General features: G+C 32.5%; 2 protein-coding genes across 3 annotated transcripts; one reads left to right on the top strand and one right to left on the bottom strand.

Annotated features, from left to right (window-relative positions):
- The first annotated feature begins 9457 nt into the window (after positions 1–9457).
- LOC121260902 (protein ORANGE, chloroplastic-like) lies at positions 9458–15559 on the top strand. Of its 2 annotated transcripts, XM_041162976.1 has the most exons (8): positions 9459–9749; positions 9834–9948; positions 10864–10980; positions 11149–11235; positions 11548–11624; positions 14060–14187; positions 14616–14752; positions 15135–15559. In XM_041162976.1, the coding sequence occupies exons 1-8, from the start codon at positions 9541–9543 to the stop codon at positions 15210–15212; spliced, it is 948 nt and encodes a 315-aa protein (XP_041018910.1). In that variant the 5' UTR covers positions 9459–9540; the 3' UTR covers positions 15213–15559. The 2 variants fall into 2 exon arrangements, with proteins under 2 accessions (XP_041018911.1, XP_041018910.1); XM_041162977.1 differs by lacking the exon at positions 10864–10980 and having other exon boundaries at positions 9458–9749.
- Positions 15560–16467: 908 nt separating this feature from the next.
- Positions 16468–19003, bottom strand: LOC121260560 (U6 snRNA phosphodiesterase). The gene is made up of 6 exons (XM_041162491.1): positions 18775–19003; positions 18444–18536; positions 17655–17904; positions 17463–17559; positions 17073–17138; positions 16468–16685 (listed from the first exon to the last, which is right to left on the bottom strand). The coding sequence occupies exons 1-6, from the start codon at positions 18932–18934 to the stop codon at positions 16488–16490; spliced, it is 864 nt and encodes a 287-aa protein (XP_041018425.1). The 5' UTR covers positions 18935–19003; the 3' UTR covers positions 16468–16487.
- Positions 19004–19036: the final 33 nt, after the last annotated feature.

The following is a 19036-nucleotide window of genomic DNA, read 5'->3' as shown; positions in this document are numbered from 1 at the left end:
GAGAGAGCACTGAAAGATGATTGCAAAATCTTGGTGTACAAAGAGAGAGATTTTCTAGAGAGAGAAATGGCGAAAAGAAAGAAGAGGACGAAGAGTAAAACCTGGATGTGAGTTTGTTCGGTCGGTCGACTTCGTCTGCGGCGCCAGACGGTGGTACGAGGGGTGAAGACGGGCACAAAGCGGGGGAGGGGAAAAAAATTCGTCGAGCAGAGGCACAACGCGGGGGAGGGGAAAGAAATTTGAAATGGGAGTACTGGTCCACTGGAGCCGTGATAGAGATGAGGGAGGGTAAAACGTGCGTTTTGCTTTTAGAAAAATAAAAAATAAATAGAGAAATCATCGTAACAGTGTATACTTTATACTCACTGTATAATTATTTTTAGTTAATTATTCTTAATATTCACTTGAAGAAATATATGATTTAAATAATACCATATTATGTATATAAAATAGATATTTTTAATAATAATTTTTATCTATATTTATTTAAAAAATAAAACAAAAGCCATGTGACAACCAGAAATTACGCCCTGAAAGGCCTCGGAAAATATAAATATATCACTATCTTTGTCCAGATAATCATGCGATGTCGGCAAAAACCATTCGTCATCATCGGCCTCAACTTAAATATGAGAAAGACTTAATTTGACATTTTTATTTAATTTTTAATTAAAATTTATTTTTTTATTTTATTTTTTTACTTAGTGATTAAAGAAGTGATTTTAAGTGTATTAATATATTTTTTTTATTTTTTAAATATATTTAAATATGTTAAAAAAATATGAAAAAAAAAAAAAAAAATACCGCTCAGCGGTCAAAATGGGGCGGCACAGTAGCCGCCCCCCTTAAATATAGGAGAAAGCAAAATGATAATTGAATAGTGTTAGGCTGCTGGCCATCATTGACCGCTGCCCCCTAGCACACTTACCATTTATTTAAAAAAAAAATAATTTTTTTTTTATTATTTTAAAATATTTTTAGAAAATATAAAAATATAATAAATACAGACTAACAGTTACATCTTTAACTATCAAGTAAAAAAAAAAAAAAAATTTAGAAATTAAAATATATGAAGTATCTTGTCAAAGTAGTTTTTTTCTAATATTTATACCTTTTTTGATAAGTAAAATAGTATTTATACCTTTCAGAACAAAGCCAACAATTAAGAAAGAGAAAAATGATAAACGCACAGCATATTTTATAATATTTATACAACAATATTTTAAAAAGAATGGTATTTTTATAAAATATTTTATAAAATTAAGATCATTTTATAAAAATATCCTTATTTTATAATGTATTATAAAAAGTATTATAAAAAATATTGTATATTTATCACTGCTCTGAAAATATTGTCACGTTCTTGAAGGCTATTACCATTCATCCGCATCAGAACATAAAAATATAACAAAAGATGTAACGCAGTTTGTCGTCCTATTGATTCCAAGAATTTTAATTTCCTATTGTTTTGAGCACTAGTATTGATTTTTCTTTATGCATCTTCAAATTCATATTTTTTTAAAATTAATTTTGCATATAAAAAAAAAAACTCTCACATTGGATTATGTATATTTAAACTAAATAATAATAAAATATTATTATTTGCTTAAAATTATTATTTTTATATATTTTACAGTTAGCACCATGTGCTAAAAAATATAAATTTCATATAGTTAAATATTACTAATTTCATATATCAAAATAATTAGTTTTATCAATAAATATTAATATGTACTAAAAATATTTTGTATTATCAACTTAATACAAATTTTATATATCAAAATCATTTTAATACAAATTATAAAAAGTTGATTTTCATATGTACGAGAGAAAAAAAAAAGAGTAAAATAATATTTAAAGAATGAATAGTAATGCAAAATTTTAAAAATGCATCATCCAATGTATACAAATTTAAAGAGGTATTATACAAATATAAAGATGAATATGAAAACCTATAAAGCACTGTCAATGCTCCGTCGTATTCCGGTTAACCAAACAGACAATTATTTCAAGTGAAGAAAAAATAGAGACAGAAAAGTGTTGAGTGAGATCGCTCCACCAGTGAGCGTGGTGGTCTACACGCAAGGCTTTCTCCCAATTAAAGCAAGAGAAAACTCCGCGTTTCTGTATGTTGATCTTCGTTTTAACCACTCGCAAAAGCACATACGGAGGACATGGGAAGAGACGCTGTGAACGTCTTGTGCAGAGGAGAACGGTCAGCGCGATAGGTTGTGAATTTATAGGGATTGAGCCTTGCCGATTTGCAAAACGATACGTGAACGAGTGGCCCGTTTGTCTTTTTTTTTTCGTAGTAGCATTTTACCAATTTCAAGTTTATATTTTTCAGCTTATTAAAAAAATAAAAGAGTTATTATATTCTCATAATTCTCAAATCTGTTTGAATGTAAAGTACACAATTCGCATGATTTAAATAATAATATTTAATTTGTAATATTAAAATTTTAAAACTTCTCTTTCAAATGAAATTATATTATATAAATATTTTACTATGTGTAAAAGGATTTCCTCTTCACTCATAAGTCCACTAGACATTCGGCCGAGAGTAATGAGTTTTGCCCCGATACTAAACCCTAGGTCCAAATTTACTCATGAAGCAATTTGCCTACAAGAAAAAGTAAACAATGATGGCTGGTGGGACGAACATACCTGTAATACCCGAGTCTTACTGCGTAGACTTTTATATAATTTTATTAATTCTTTTAAGTAAAATATTCTTCTATTCATTTTAAAATAAAGATTTTTAATTATTTTATTTTAAAATAATTATGTTTTTATTTTAAATGTGATTTATTAAAATAAATGAATGGCATGATTTTAAGACTTTACAATATTTTACTTAAGTTCTCTAATTTTATTTATTTAAAAAATAATCTAATTATCCTCTAACATTAAATTGATAAGTAAAGAAAAATATATCTAAGATAAATAAATCTTCACTATTTATTTGCTTTCTTGTGATGTAACAAGGGAACAAAAAGCAACAAGTTCTTACCCCTTCTCCAAGGCGTCGTTCAATTATAAAAAAGGGAAAAAAACAAAAGCAAAGTGACTAAGTCCCCCATAGTCGTCCGTCTCGCCCAAGAAAGAAAGAGAAAACTTAATCTCTCTCTCCCTCTCCAAGAAAGCCATAGCCGACGCTCACTTTCCTCTCTTATTCTCCTATCTTCTCATCTTCATGAAATGAAATTCTTCTCATCTCTTTTAAACTTTGTGACTCTATAGTAAAGAAAAAAGAAAAACATTTTCCCCTCATCCTCTCAAAGCCGTAAGGGTGCAAATTGGTAAGTTCGGTTCGGTGATGGATCCATCATTTTTCCAGACCGAACACCTATAGGGACCGATCATTTTCTCAGCCTAATAAAAAAATAATTAGGCTGGACTATTTATTTTTTATTTTTTTTATTTTTTTTATTTTTTAAAATCAATTAATAAAAAAATTATTTAAAATATTAATTAAAATTAAGTGACTTATTAATGTGAATTATATAACTAACTCAATAAAAAAATATTTTGTATGATCAATGATAATAAATTTAATTAAAATTACATTATTAATTTATATAATTACTATATAATTAGCTAATTGATATTATATATTAGTTAATTGATAGAATATTAACAGGTGTTAATAACATATTTAAAGTTTTATATTGTTAATGATGATAGGTTAGATGAAAATTACATAATAAATTGTACAATTATTATATAAATAATATATATAAAATATATTTTTATTTTTCATTCGGTTCAATCCGATCCAGGGTGGAAGAACCCTAAACTTAGACCGGACAGAAACTTTTCAGTCCTCTAAAATATGGACCGAGACCGACCGGTCTCAATCTCAGTCAGGTCAGTTTCTCCGATCTAAACCGATCGTTTATCACCCATACCAAGCCGTACGAGCATATTCCATCCATACCCATTTTCAAGTTTTGTTCAAAGCTTGAATCCAAAGCTTGTTTTCATCTTCCAAATTGGAAAATCTTAAAGGTAATAAACTTTTGGTTCACTTCCTAGCATGATTTCCATATGGGTTTCGAGTTTCACTATTTACTTCACCAATAATGTTCGATTTTGGGGGTTAAAACAGTTCCATCGTTTTGCTCTTCATTTACACAGTCATACTACTAATTGGTCCTCTATCTTGCCTCTTGAAAGAAGTTAAGAGTTTAAGGTAAAAACTCTAACTTGACTTATTTGATTTAATATGATTTTATAAGTCAACTAAGTTGTTTTAGCTTGTGATTTGGCGTGGTTAGTTTCATAGGTTGCAATAAGTATATATGCCTTGTTTTTAGCCCAAACCGAATGGTAGTATGATTATTTCACCACATATTTTCTTGTATTTCTAAAATGGTGTGTTGCAATTAAAGTTAGTTTAATCATAGGTGTTGATTAGTGTGATTTTAGTGTGTATATGTAGGAACCATGTGTCTTGTGTTGAGGTTTGGCTTAGAGGTTTTTGTTGGTTCCTTGTAATTTTTGTAACTTGCTTTTAAAATGTATTAAGTGGGTAAAGCATAATCTTGGGTGTTTAAAAGTTTTAAAGTTTATTAAATGGGTAACCTTCTTATATTTTATGATATGTTTAATTTAATGGGATATGCTATTTAAACTGTTTAATATTGCTTGTGTGGTTAGATTATAGTATAGTTGATTTAGGTATAAGAGATTAATTGTGCATGATATATTATTATATGTAAAGCTATCCAAGTATCCCTAAGCTCATGTCATACCACGTCTTAATGTAAAACTAGCCCATTTATGTTATCTTTCTTTTGGTTAAATTCTACCTAACTCAATAGTTCAAAATATTGATAAGCTAATCGTTTTATAATGAGGAACCACGAGTTGATATAAATGGCATGTTTCCTAAGCTTGTTTGGCCTACTTGAGATGTCTAAATCTATTTTAAAGCTCATTGTTGAGCATTTCCAAATTTGATCTCATAATGTCCATAACTCAAAGTGAGCTTGAATCTTACTAAATCTTGCTTGAAGCCTATAAATTCTTAATTACTTTTTATGTAAGCTTTTTAAATAGCCTTTTATATAGCTAGCATGTCTTAATATTTAATTTCTTTCTCTTGTAAGTTGAGGTGAGGAGTAGTCATCGGGTTAATGCTAAATATAGAATGGACGTTAGATTGTAGTATCGTGGCTTTCTCTTTTAAATGGAGGGCTAAAGAATATTAAATGAGTATTAACACACTTATATTATTTATTGGAATAGGACCTATATTGACGTTGGAAGTTACGAGGAGTATAGAGGTAAATAGCTATGATCATGCAAGTATTAACACACTTATATTACCTATATACTGTACTATAGAGGTAAATAGCTATTATGTAAGTATTAACACACTTACATCAAGTTCTCTTTATGAAAGATGTATCTCTCTCTTATTGCAAATGTTCCTCTAAATAAAATAGTAAATGAATATAGTATGTATAAGCCCTTTCATGATAGCCCCTGTTATACATCCTATAAATTATGATTGGTTGTAAAGTCTAAAGTAGTGCATTCGCATTCACATTTTAAAATCATGAACTCTTATCATGCATGCCTTCTCAAGAAACTTATTGATTATTCTTATATGTAGTATAGTATGAAAATGTATCTTGTTCATTAAACTGCATATGTATTTATTAAGAAATAATGATGTAAATGCATAATTTCAAAGAAGAAATAAAAGAAAGTTTTATGAACACAAATGCTAATGGCCACCATGAACGAATGATCAAGGAAAGAAAGGAAATAGACATGTTGCAATGCTGGATTGGTCCCATTGGTAGTGCACCTAGTGACACCATCCAAAATAAGGGATTCTTAATCCCTAACCACGGGCAGAAATCCAGATCCAAAAGAAGACCGCTAATCCTGTACACAGGGCATAAAGTATGTACTGATTCAAAGGGAAGTGAAACATGAAAGAATAGTTATTTTTCAAAAAAACATTTATGCATGAAAATATTGTTTATTCCTTCAAATGTTTCTGCATGAAAGCATTGTCAAATTCTCAAGATGCTTATGTATGCATGTTTCAAAAGAAAAGAAAAAATAAATAAATGCCTAGTATGTTTACTGCAGGGTGTACTACTTATTGAGTATTCGACTCATTTTATGTTTATGTTTTAAACGTCCAGGTGATGACAAAGAGGCTGGGGCCAGGGCATTACTGTAGAGGGAGAGGCAAACACTTAGTGTTTTTCCTGTTGGTTCGACCTTACATGGATGATGAGTTATGTTATGGATGTTGTTTTATGTTGGGATGGGTCTCTTGCCGGGAGGTTTTGTCGGGTTTGACTTTAAAATAATGTATCTTTTGGTATAAAGTAACCGTTATGGTGGGGTGATGGCAACCCCTTATACATTAACTTAGTACATTTTTGTATGTATGTTAGTCAATTTCTAATTAGAACTAGTTATGTTTTTATGAATATATGATGGACTCTGAGAGTCTTTTATAGATGAATGTTTCAATAAAATGTCAATCAGGTATTCCCTTTTATTAAATTATAAATTTCGAGTACACGAGTATTATGTTTATGTTGATCGCATATTACAAAAAAAAAAAATGACAGGTATGTAAGTAGCGATTCCACCCTTCCCAGGGCAGGGTTGTTACAATACCTAACGCTGCTTAATTGCACCTTGCTCATGGGGACTCATACATGGCAGAATAGGAAAGACGGAGAACCTTTGATCTGACAAGGTAATATCGACGAACAACCGAATGCACCAACAAAATAAAACAAATTGGAGAACCATGCCGTAATAATAACACTACTATCCGAGTAACACGTTATATTAATGACATCGTAACAAAGGCACGCCGTATTTAAAGTACTCTAATAAAAGAAACAGTAAAAAGGACAAGGGCTCCATGAAGGCAAGCGTGATCTATTCTCCCTAAACTCCAGGTATAAATAACAATTTTCGGGTACAAAAAAGCTCTCTCCGCTCTCTGATTTCTAGACTCTCTCATTATTTACAAACTTCTAAAATCCTCTACTGCCTTTGGCATAAGAAACTTCCCAGCCTTAAGGCCGTCCTCTCCCAGCTGCTTTCTTCTTCATTTTCGCGGGCCTGGTTTTGAAAACCTGAATTGTTAGAACTTAATCCAAAGGTAAACGAAATACAATGCTAACAATGTGTATTATACACACCAGTTTATAAATATAAATTTTCAAAATAATAATACTAAATATAATTCTAATATGTGCAATTCTTATACAGTTTTTTTAAAAGTAAAGTCATCGTAACAAATCGAGTTTTTTCATATTAATCTCAACACTGATTTTACATCATTTTTTAATATTACACAGAATTGCACATCCTAAAGCTGTATAAATCATTTTCTATTTTTGATCTATATCGATGTAAAAAATGTCTACTTGTTTTTTAAGTAAAACTAGAGAGAGATGAAAATATTTTTCTATGGTGCATATTTAAAAATTGTCTCAAATTTTTTTTTAATGATCGGTTACTATACAAAGTCGAGTTTGGGCAACACTTCCTTCTCTTAAACGATATGAGTGGTGCTACTATGCCACCTCTATGTGCACACTCGATGAATCGCCAAGTGCAAAATGCTATTTTTTTTTATTTCAAGTATTTTTAAATATTTTTAAAAAATAAAAAACACTAATACACTAATAGTCACTTCCTTAACCATTAAGAAACAAAATTAAAAAATAAAATTAAATATATGAGCGATCAAAATGAGGAGACAAAATGAAGAGGCATACTAGCATTATTCTTAATGATATATATATATATATATATATTTATTTATTTAGATGCCTACATGGGAACATTCATTTCAAACTTGAGGTATATTTGGACAACTTCACGAGTTTATACCATAACATATATGGATAACGTTGTCTTGAACTTGAGGTATTCATTTCAATCTAATTGTTATGGACGTGTTTCATCGCCGCCACCTCGCAATCACCTGCAACCAAATAGTAGATGGCTTCGGGCTTCGATGGAAACCTCCGATGCTTAAGTCAGTAACAATACTAGAATAATCTTTAATCTCCAAGAATCTGATCCATTTTACGTACCTGTGTTATCCTCTTATATAAAGCTTTTGAACTATTATGTTACTTAAGTGATAATAGATATATCTATTATTCAAATTCAGACTTGGGATGAGGGTTCAGACTTTAATGGATTGTTATTGTAATTGCTCTTATCCTTTATTGCCGCTAGGTGGTTATTTAATCGGCAATAAGAAGTGGGTTGGGCCTTTTCAAATTTAATGGGCCTATTTGGTATCGAGACTCAAATCATGAATATGTGAAAGCCCAGACCCACACTGTACTGATAGAGAGAAATGTCCTTTCCACTAATGGTATTCATTCTCCTCCGTGAGTGATATCTTGAAATTGAATACAATTATACTTATGTATTCACAAATATTTCATCTTCAAATATCACTAAAACTTAAAACATATTTCAATTTCAAATATTTAATTTTTTCGTCTAATCATTACTTAATCATTACAATATTCTCAAACTTCCAAACAAAGCACAAAAATAATAAAATAAAATTATATTAAAAAAGTATATTAAAATAAATTTTTTATTATTTTTATTCAACTTTTTATTTATTATTTTCTAAAATTCAATAAAATATCTCAATTCAAACTATTTATATTCCATTAACAAACTATTTCTTTATAATTAATAGATATTCTTAGTATCCAAACAAGACATATATCTCAACATCTTATTTATACAAATTAAAATTGTGAATAATAATTAATATAATTCTGCAAGAATTTGGTACCTACTACAATAATACATTCAGAGAATGATTTATTTTATTTCTTGCGTCTCAACGAAAATTAAAGAATATTATTACAAATTTATAATATATGTGTGGTCTTAAAATGAAAAAAATCAAAAGGAAAAAAACAAAAACAAAGATCACAAGCGCGGGTAGGAATCTGAAAGGATATGTTTTGTCATTTACAGCAGAGACATTAAAAACGAATATATCATATTAATACATTATCCAAATGAAAGACAAAAAGAACGACGTCGATATTATCCAAAAGAAAAAGAGAATACTTACCAAAACGAAAGATAGAGACATTATTATGCGGTTGAGTTTTGCTACTCATAAATTGTATCTACTTGTAGTAAAATTTATTATAATTAAAAAAATAAAAATATTAATAATCGTTTTGAATGGTAAAAAAAACAAAAAACATAATAAAAACCAACCAACAACCTCGTTGCACGTGGCAAAATATCCATGCTTTATAAATTTTGTTGACAAGTTTTTTTTTTTTGATTTTATAATAAAATACATGCGCCATGAAAAATATGTTTATGCTAAAATAATTCAAGATATATTTTATTTTATTTTTCTCAAAACAGAACATGCATGCGTTCCTTAAAAATTTCTCGTAAAAAGACAAACAAAAATATACCCCAATATTCTTAACTCCCCGCTCCACTGCACTCCATTACCGAAGTTCGGGCATAGAACAAATTGAGAGGATGCTCTGTTCGGGTCGAGTGTTGGCGGTCTCGCACCATATAAACCCGCCATTTCCGTACAGCTTCCCTCGCCGGAGCGCGAAGTTTCGACATGTAAAGCACGGGCTCGACTGGAGATGGCGATCCAGGGTCGCCGATCCCGCCTCGTCATCTTCATCTTCTTTTAATGCCTCCATCGATTCCGATCCTACTGAGAAAAAAACCGCCGGGTACTCTATTTGTTTCCCTCACCACTCGAGATGCATATTTTTATGGGTTTGGGCAAAATATATCGACTGATTACTTGGATTCAGATTCTGTATAATAGAAGGGCCGGAAACAGAGCAAGACTTTGTCGCAATGGAATTACAGGAGATCCAGGATTGTATTCGGAGTCGTCGGAACAAAATTTTCTTGCATATGGAGGAGGTGAGTGAGAATCCAACGGATACTCTCTTTCCCTCTCCCATGGCTTACTGGTTTGACACATAAGCTTGAATTGTTGTTTGAGCTCTCAATTTCGCACAGCAGCAAATTTCTTGGATAATATTCCTGTTCCTTGTGTACTGGTTAAGTAATCTATTCGATCCAACCGACTTTATACTGGGTAGACTTGAAGCCTTAGAAAGGACGGGGAGGGTAGAAATGGAAGGGAAATGTATTTTCCCTTTGGATGTTTGGTCCCATCCCATTTCCAGATTTTTTTTTTTTTAAAAAATTAAACAAGAGTAGGACCAAAATTCCACGAGTCACTCTCGCGTACCCTCCCTCTGCGTCGTATTTCCCAAAATTGTATTAAGTTGACACACATCATTCTTATTTACCTAAGATTGATTATCTTAAGTCATTGATTCAGCCTTTCTAAGTGCTTCTTTAGCTTTCTCATTTTCTTTTTATTTTATTTTTAACGTTTTTTGTTCGTGTCTTTAAAAAGCGTTGTATTTATTCATTTTCATTTTTTGTCGTTCTGAGATTCATCGTGCTCTTTAGATGTCCAAAGGCCTGCTGTTTATTATCCCTTCCCCCCCGCTCTCTAGCCTGCCTTAACATTTACGTTTACCACCACTTGTCTGTATTGTATGATCAGGCTATTTTTTTTTTTTTTTTTTTATCAGGCTATTTCGTTGTATAATACGTTTATTTGTTGTCTGCCATACCCTTCTGCTCGATATAGCTAGCTCCATGTTTAGCTCTACCTTTCCAACCATAATTAACACAGTGCAGCATCCTATTTATTTAGCTCGATAAACTCCAAATAATGACTGAGAATAAATTTCATGTTTTCTACTTTCATTGTTATCCAATGAGATTTAATTTCTGTTGAAATCCTTCTACAATTCGTAGGTTCGTAGGCTGAGAATACAACAGAGGATTAAAAGTGCAGAAGTTGGGATTTTAAAGGAAGCACAAGAGAATGAACTTCCTAATTTTCCATCATTCATTCCATTTTTGCCTCCTTTGGTGAGCTTTTTCACAGGGTAACATTCTTATGGTGAATACATTTTCCAATAAATTTAAACCTATTTTACCCCATTTTTAATTTTTTTTCTTGATTTATAGACAATTAGAGCTATGTTCTCCTTCAAGATGTTGATCATGTCATATAGGTAATCAATATATTGCCTGCAGAGTTCAGCAAACCTTAAGCTGTATTATGCCACCTGTTTTTCTCTTATTGCCGGGATTATCCTTTTTGGGGGCCTTCTAGCACCCGCTGTAAGTTATCTGTGCACTAAATCTTATGACTGATTTAACCAATGCTTCATTTTATTTTTAGTGTTAATAGGATATTTTATGTTAAATGCCTGGCTGCTATATTTCTCAAGTAAATTATACTGGCTGGGCTTAATTCTTATGTAGGCCATTATATATGTATTTATCATAAAGAGAGGACAGGGCTTCCAAGAAAATCTGAGAGAATATTATCAAGAGAAAATTAGGACCCATATCGAAAAGTCGTGGTTCTTTGGGAAACATGCTTTGGTTTCTTAATTTTATAATCTCCTAATGCTTCCCAACATCTTTCAGTTGGAGCTTAAATTGGGGCTCGGAGGCACATCATATGAAGATTTTATCCGAAGTCTGCATCTTCCGTTGCAGTTGAGGTACATATCTTGTTCTCTCTTGCCAGACAATTTCCTGTTTTGATTTGCAACTGCCTGTTGAAATATGGGAATTTTTTCCATGAAAATGTTCAAGAACCCAGAACTACCGCCTCAAGGCCACATATTTTGGTTTAGAAACTAGACTCTCCATCCTACAAATCAATTTAGGGCTCGTTTGTTTTCGCAGATAAGATGAGAGCTCGTTTGTTTTCGCAAATAAGATGAGATGAGTTGAGATTAAGGTTAAAAAGTTGAATAAAATATTGTTAGAATATATTTTTTAATATTATTTTTGTTTTGGGATTTGAAAAAGTTAAATTATTTATTTTATTTTGTATTGGAAGTTAGGAAAGTTGTAATGATTAGATGAGATGAGATGAAATATTTTCTGAAAACAAACTTATTTTCCAGTTGAATTTTTTTTCTTTGAACCAAAATTTGAAACTACCTTGATCCCAAACTGTTTGTCTACCTTAGAAAAGAGAGTAGTTTTTTGAAAAAGTATAAGTAGGGAAAATTATTGAAATTGTGCCTATTGACTTTAAAAGTTGGGGCCACACCTCATGGTGAAAAATCAGCGATTTAACCCAATGTTTTGAATACCGTATCGGTCAAGGCATTGAAACGAAATATTTCGGTACCGGTACTGTTTTGTGTACCGTTTCGAGATAATCGATATATGAATAAATTATATATATAAATATATATATAAATTATATTCTAAAATAATAGTCTATATATGAATAAATTATATATAAATACATATATATATAAATTATAAATAGTCTAGTCTGAATTGGGATAAAAAAATAAGCTTGTAGTTTGAAAAAATAAAAAATTAAATTAAATTAAAGGCCGAAATATTGGCTAGTACAGGCAGAAATATAGGTCGGTACGAAACATATATCATACCTGTACCGGCCACTGGGTCGGTACGGCTGGTGGCCGGTACGGCAAATACCAGCCGTACAGGCCGGTACGGTACGAAATTAAAAACAGTGATTTAACCAGTTCCGTGTAGGAAAATTTTTGAGGGTGCGGTGCACGAGATCGAGGTTTACTCTGTAGGAGTGGGTCCGAAGGGCCATTTGGTCCTTGCCTTGGGGAGGTTCCTTGACACCAAAAAAAAAAAAAAAAAAAAAAAAAAAAAGTGGACAATATATTGGAATATCCAAACTGAAGACCTTACAAACAATATGTCGGTTAGGGGTGATAAATGGTCCGGTCAGACCGAATGGACCGACCGTTTCTGTCCGGACCAAGATTGAGACCGGTCAGTCTTGGTCCACGTTTTAGAGGATCGAAAAGTTTCGGTCCAGTCCACGGTCCAAGATTTTTCTAGACCGGACCGCGTGGACTGGACCGAATGAAAAATAAAATTAAAAAAATATTTTATATATATTATTTATATAATAATTGTGCAATTAACAATATAAAATTTTAAATATGTTATTAATATTTGTTAATATTCTATGAATTAACTAATATATAATATCAATTAGTTAACTATATAGTAATTATATAAATTAATAATATAATTTTCATCTAATTTATTATCATTGACCAAATAAAATATTTTTTTTATTGAGTTTGTTACATAATTCACATTAATAAATCACTTAATTTAATTTAATATTTTAAATAGTTTTTTTATTAATTATTTTAAAAAAAAAAATTAGGCTGGACCGAATGGACCGACCGGACCGGATCATTTGTACCCCTATAATGTCAATATGTGAAGGAAGGAGTCACCTCTCTGCTAGATGTAGTTGCGAGCAGCTGTCTTGTTCAGCGGATTGAAGTTTTGAACTTCTAGTTAGCTCCCTTTTAAGTTTTTCTTGGTGATGCACTCACTATATCTTTATCTAACTTGGGAAATGAATGAAATTACATTACTTACCAATTGCTACCGTAACAAAAATCTGACATTCATGAACTTGCATATTTTTGGAATATATTTTCAATTTGAGAGAAGTTTATTGGAGGCGATAAAACTAGAGAGTTAAGCATATTACGTGTTTTCCATTATCCTTTACGCATTATTCGGATAGGGGGAAAATTATTTATTGTTAATAGTAGAGAGTGTTTGTTGGTTATTATTCTAAGCTAATCCTTTGCCCAAAATTCTTACCTAGATTGGGGACTCTGAGAATACTAAGTACCACCTGTTTTGTGTATGACACAATGTGGTGCACCTAATTTATTTTTAAGTCAAAACTTCAAACTTTGTAAAATTGGATTTCAGTCATCTGGTAGGCATGGGCCGAATTTGAAACTGAAACAACTGTAATTTACAGAGATCTGGAAATTGTCGACGTTCAGTCAAAATGAACCCCATGTAATCCATGTTTATTTGAATATATTGTAAACGATGGCCATACACTGCTTTTTCTGTGGTTTCTTTATTAATCAGCTTTCCTGTCACATAACTGCAGTCAGGTTGATCCCATTGTGGCATCATTCTCTGGAGGAGCAGTTGGGGTCATCTCAGCATTAATGGTGGTTGAAATAAACAATGTAAAACAGCAGGAGCATAAAAGATGCAAATATTGTCTTGGAACTGGTATCAATGTTGGAATCTCTTGTTTTTTTGTCTTGTTTTTAATATCCATATTTGAGATGGTTTTACTAAATTATACTTGAGCAGGTGTGGAGCCTCATACATTTGTTTGGGGGCAGGTCTCCCATCGAAATTCGAAACTTTTAAAGAAATTTGGATTATTGCAAAATTTAGAAAATTTTAGGGCATTAATCTGATTGTGCCCACTTAAAATAAGGTATCAAATTATGGCTTCTTATTTGAATAAAAGATAAAATTGAAATTAACTGAACATTCGTTTTCTCTTCCTGTTAACCAAACCGTACGATTGATTAAATTGTTTGGTGACACTTTGTATTGAATAGAGCAATTGCTTGGGTTTCATGCCCGAGAAGAGGATATGTACCTGTTCAGGAAATATGCTTTTGATCTTTTCTAATTGGTGGATGCAGGATATCTTTCTTGTGCTCGCTGTTTAAGCAGTGGAGCACTAGTTCTTATCGAACCAATATCAACAACCAATGGTGGAGATCAGCCTGTATCACCATCTAAAACAGAAAGATGCTCGAATTGTTCAGGATCTGGAAAGGTTGGACATCTAACAACTGGTTCTAATATTTTTGGCGTCTATTGAATGAGAAATTCAATATACGTGGATATTTGATTGTCATTTCTCCCTAACACTTCAGTGTTCATGGCTCATATGCATATGGGGGGAACAGCTCCTTCTTGAATTCAAGACGTAGAATTTCAGCACTATATTTTGTATAGGTATCAAGTTTATGATGCTGGGCATTTAGCATAAAAGAAACCTCGTTAGATGGCCCCACTAATGAACGGAATCAAACGACTTAGAAGTTGGAAGTTTCTACATTCCCCAGTTTTTCCTCTGTTTTAAGCTTTAAATCTAGAGAACAGATGCAAGTTTCAAACCACCATTTCCATTTTAGCACTTGTTTTTAATTCGTCAGGTTATGTGCCCCACGTGCCTTTGTACCGGAATGGCTATGGCTAGTGAACATGACCCTCGGATTGATCCCTTTGACTAAGAACTGCAGCCTGCATCGTCATGGGCTGCCTCTCTTGTACCATACAACACATCGTAAATATTTCTGTATATACAAACAGCGTAAGGAACACATGAACATCTGTGTAGCAACGAATTGTAGTCTCCAATTGATGTTCAGAAGCATTACCGTAACTGTATTTGTTGATAACACGTCTATTTTTGTAGATACAAACAGCGGAGGTGTTTAGCATTTTCTTCTCTGTGAAAGTATACGTAAACGAAAGGAGAGGAAAACTTTTTTCAACCCGCAACAAATAATAGATTTGTATTTCTCATTGTTAGTTTATCAAAATAATAATAATAATAATTATAAAATAGATTTGTACTCTTTCGTTGTTTCTTCTTTTCTGCTTCCCTTATATCAAACAACACCAGTGTTCTACCTTTTATTTTTATTATCATTAGCAAACGATAGAGCTTTTCAACACGTTGAGAGATGGGTAATGATATATATTAGAGGCAATGTTCCCTTTAAGTCTGGATCAATGTCGTGAATACCATATATCTTAAAATCTGCATTTACATGTGTATCACAAATCTACAAGTCTATCTTAATGCATTAGGTATAACTTCCTAATGCCAAGTCTATCTTATATCATATTTTCATTCGTAAACAAAGAAGAATAAGAAACCGTAAACGACAATATCCTTCAAACGTATTACAGTTTCACTATCATTTTGAGCCTTCTGAAAATTACCCAGTTTACTACATTTTACGGTAAAATAAAATAAGTAAAAATAATGTTATTCATTAGTATAGCCGTAATTTTTAAATATAATGTTTTACCCTCTTCCATTTTGTTTAAATAAAATATCTATTGGAGAAAAAAAAAAAAATTTAATGTGTCTGAATCTCTGATAGCGTCAGTGCAACGTAAGCCGGTGCAAAAAAGAGGTGCTGATGGGCAATCGGTGATCACCACAATTTATTTCAGCCTTTTCCTCGGCTTAGATAATGCACTCTGAAGTATTGTTATTCAATAAAATAACCTCTACAGACTTAACTCTACAAAATAAAGGAAATGAGTGTTTATCATATGAGACAGAAGCCATATTTTTTGTTGAAAAGCCAGCGGAATTTCACGCTGGGCAATAATCTGTTATTTTTTGGATACGTTTTAGCCTGATCCTTTACCCGTCCAGCTTCTATCATAAAATTCATAATGTGGATGTGGGAGTAAGCAACGTCGATCGTCAAATACACCATCAGAAGTGAAATTCTTCAGCATAGACACTATTCAATCACGAGGCTTAGTTATTCATCTTGAAATTTACATATCTTATATGTTTTATTACCAATCTTACACTCGATACCACCAAACTTACTGGTAAAAATGCGTTTATGTAATGAGCTCCCAACATTGAATCTCCTAATTTCTTCTTCAACCACCCTCTCTAGGGAATCGCTGATGTCACCCAATGCCCAAGTTAAGGATATATGTGGCCGCGGATCCTGTTATCAAAACCAACATTGGCAACCATAATCATTTGCTGCAAGAAAATCTTCCTAGTTATCTCTCTGCCGTAAATTCAAGAAAGTGCCAGTTAGGACTGGTTTGGATTCAGAGATGAGATGAGATGAGATGAGATGAGATGAGATGATTTTAGATAAAAGATGAAAGTTGAAAAAAATATTGTTAGAATATTATTTTTTAATATTATTATTATTTTGAGATTTGAAAAAGTTAAATTGAGATTTGAAAAAGTTGAATTGTTTATTATATTTTGTCTGAAAATTTGAAAAAATTGTAATGATGAGATGAAACACTTTCTGAATCCAAACGGAGCCTAAAACTTTGATAATTAAATAACCATAAACAAGAGGGGTAAATACACCTACCTTATAGAACTCAGGAAGGTTGTGAAGCTTATAAACTTCATTAACAGAGTGAATTTGCTTTCTTATCTGAACCAAATTGAAGCCGAAATGAATACCACATCTATTTAGTATTATAGGAAACAAGCATGCTTCTTAAGAAACAATAACTGCAGAATATACAACAACAAAACCAGACCCCTAGTAGGTATGGACTACAGTGCAGAGAAAAATATGACAAAGCTAGACCAAAGACTTGCAGGGAGGGGAATAAGAAGAAAGAAGGCAGCAAATCAGCATCTCAATGACAAATTCAAACTTGGAAGTTCTACTTTAACAACAAAAAAAGAAAGAAAACGCGAAAGTAATGAGAGAGGGAAAAGGAAAAAGAAAATAAAAGAATGCGCAGGATACCTCAGCTAATCCTCCTGTAATAACTTCCATTGATAAAAAGGTACGTGTATGATCATCGTTAACAAAAACTTGCCACTTACTAAAATCAATCCAATACCTGTTTCACAAGAAAATTATGCATTGATGTGAAAGCACATAATATCATGCTCTAGAATTAAACTAAAATTCACATGCTAGAAAATACAATCTGACCGCTTCTGGAATTGAAGCTTCTGCCGAAGCATTGCCACCACTGAATCAATCTGGTGCGCCCGAATGGGAACAGTTCTTCCCAAACTAATGTGGAATTCCCTTCCTAGGGCAACTTGTTCAAGCTTGTGATCATCCTTATAGAGACTGTTAAGGGGAACATCAACATCAACAACATGAAGGCCAGGTACAAGAGATGCTAGCTTCTTCAAAAACAAGGTCAGCTCCTTCTTTGGTACAGATGGTATGTAAACTGAAGCACATTAAACAGAATATAAGCTCACAAAAGTCTAATGGACATTTTCAAGCCAATCAGAAATAAAAAGAACACGGTAAGAAATAAGTGCACTTGTATGTTCCCCCTTACTGATAACAAGGGCAGAATGATGACAAAGATCACAAATATTTGTCACTAATGCACTCAAGAACTAGTCATAGCCAAAAAGAATCTAGAGAGGCATCAACCTTTCAGCTGAGCCTTCAGTCAGGAAAAAACTCATAAACTGGATCTGGAAAAAAACTAACATAGTCTGTACAACCTTTTCCCTTTCAAGTACCGGACAGTCGAATTCAAAGACTGGCAGCACGAGATAGCGTCAACATCAGAAACCACATTTAGTTATCAACATGCAGACAAAGGTTGTCCATTTTTCAGTTTGCATAAAGAAAGCAACCCAAAGAAGAAGTTCCACTTTCTCAAGATTAGTGATATTGACAGGAAGATTGATATATTTTTTTATAAATAAAAGCCAAGAAAGTAGCGTGCTAACTAGAATTAAGAAACTGAATTACCAGGAATGTACACATGTAAAGCGTAGTTCCCTTCTACATGGGGAAAGCTCCTAACTCTAGCGGCCTGTCCAGCTTGCAGGCAGTCCATTGTCCCTTATAACAATCAAAATATCAAACGCTTAGTGAGCAAAGTTTTATAATAATTTCATAAATTATAAAACCATCAAGAATCTTCTTCAGCTCTGTTTGGCTGCTGATAAAAACGTTTGCTCTTTTTTTTTTTTAAATGAAGGGCTTCAAGAAAGAAAAAAAAGGGTTTCTACTTTTGTGGGGTTCCCTCAGTAACAAACAATGAAATCGAGAAAATAGAGAACATTGGTGGGTAAGTTACCGACGGGAGTGGAATTGGAAGGGTTAAGGAAGAGAGGAGGTGGGGGCAAAGGGCTTGGGGATTCCTTGGAGTTGGTAGGGACTGGAGTTGCGTCATCAGTGTCCGAATCGGAGGAAGCGTCTCCTCCATATGAGGCTTGCAGTGCGGCAAGTGCCTCCATCACCCTCTCTCTCTTTCTCTCCCTCTGCCCCTTACATTATTCTCCTTTCCACTTTTAACAAAAAAAAAAAAAAAACAAAGCGTGACGCGTACGCTTTTCAAA

The sequence above is a fragment of the Juglans microcarpa x Juglans regia genome, chromosome 4D (genome assembly GCF_004785595.1).
Source record: "Juglans microcarpa x Juglans regia isolate MS1-56 chromosome 4D, Jm3101_v1.0, whole genome shotgun sequence".
Classification (NCBI taxonomy): Eukaryota; Viridiplantae; Streptophyta; class Magnoliopsida; order Fagales; family Juglandaceae; genus Juglans; species Juglans microcarpa x Juglans regia.
The sequence above is the reverse complement of the archived record's forward strand: the minus strand, read 5'-3'. Positions and strand labels throughout refer to the sequence as shown.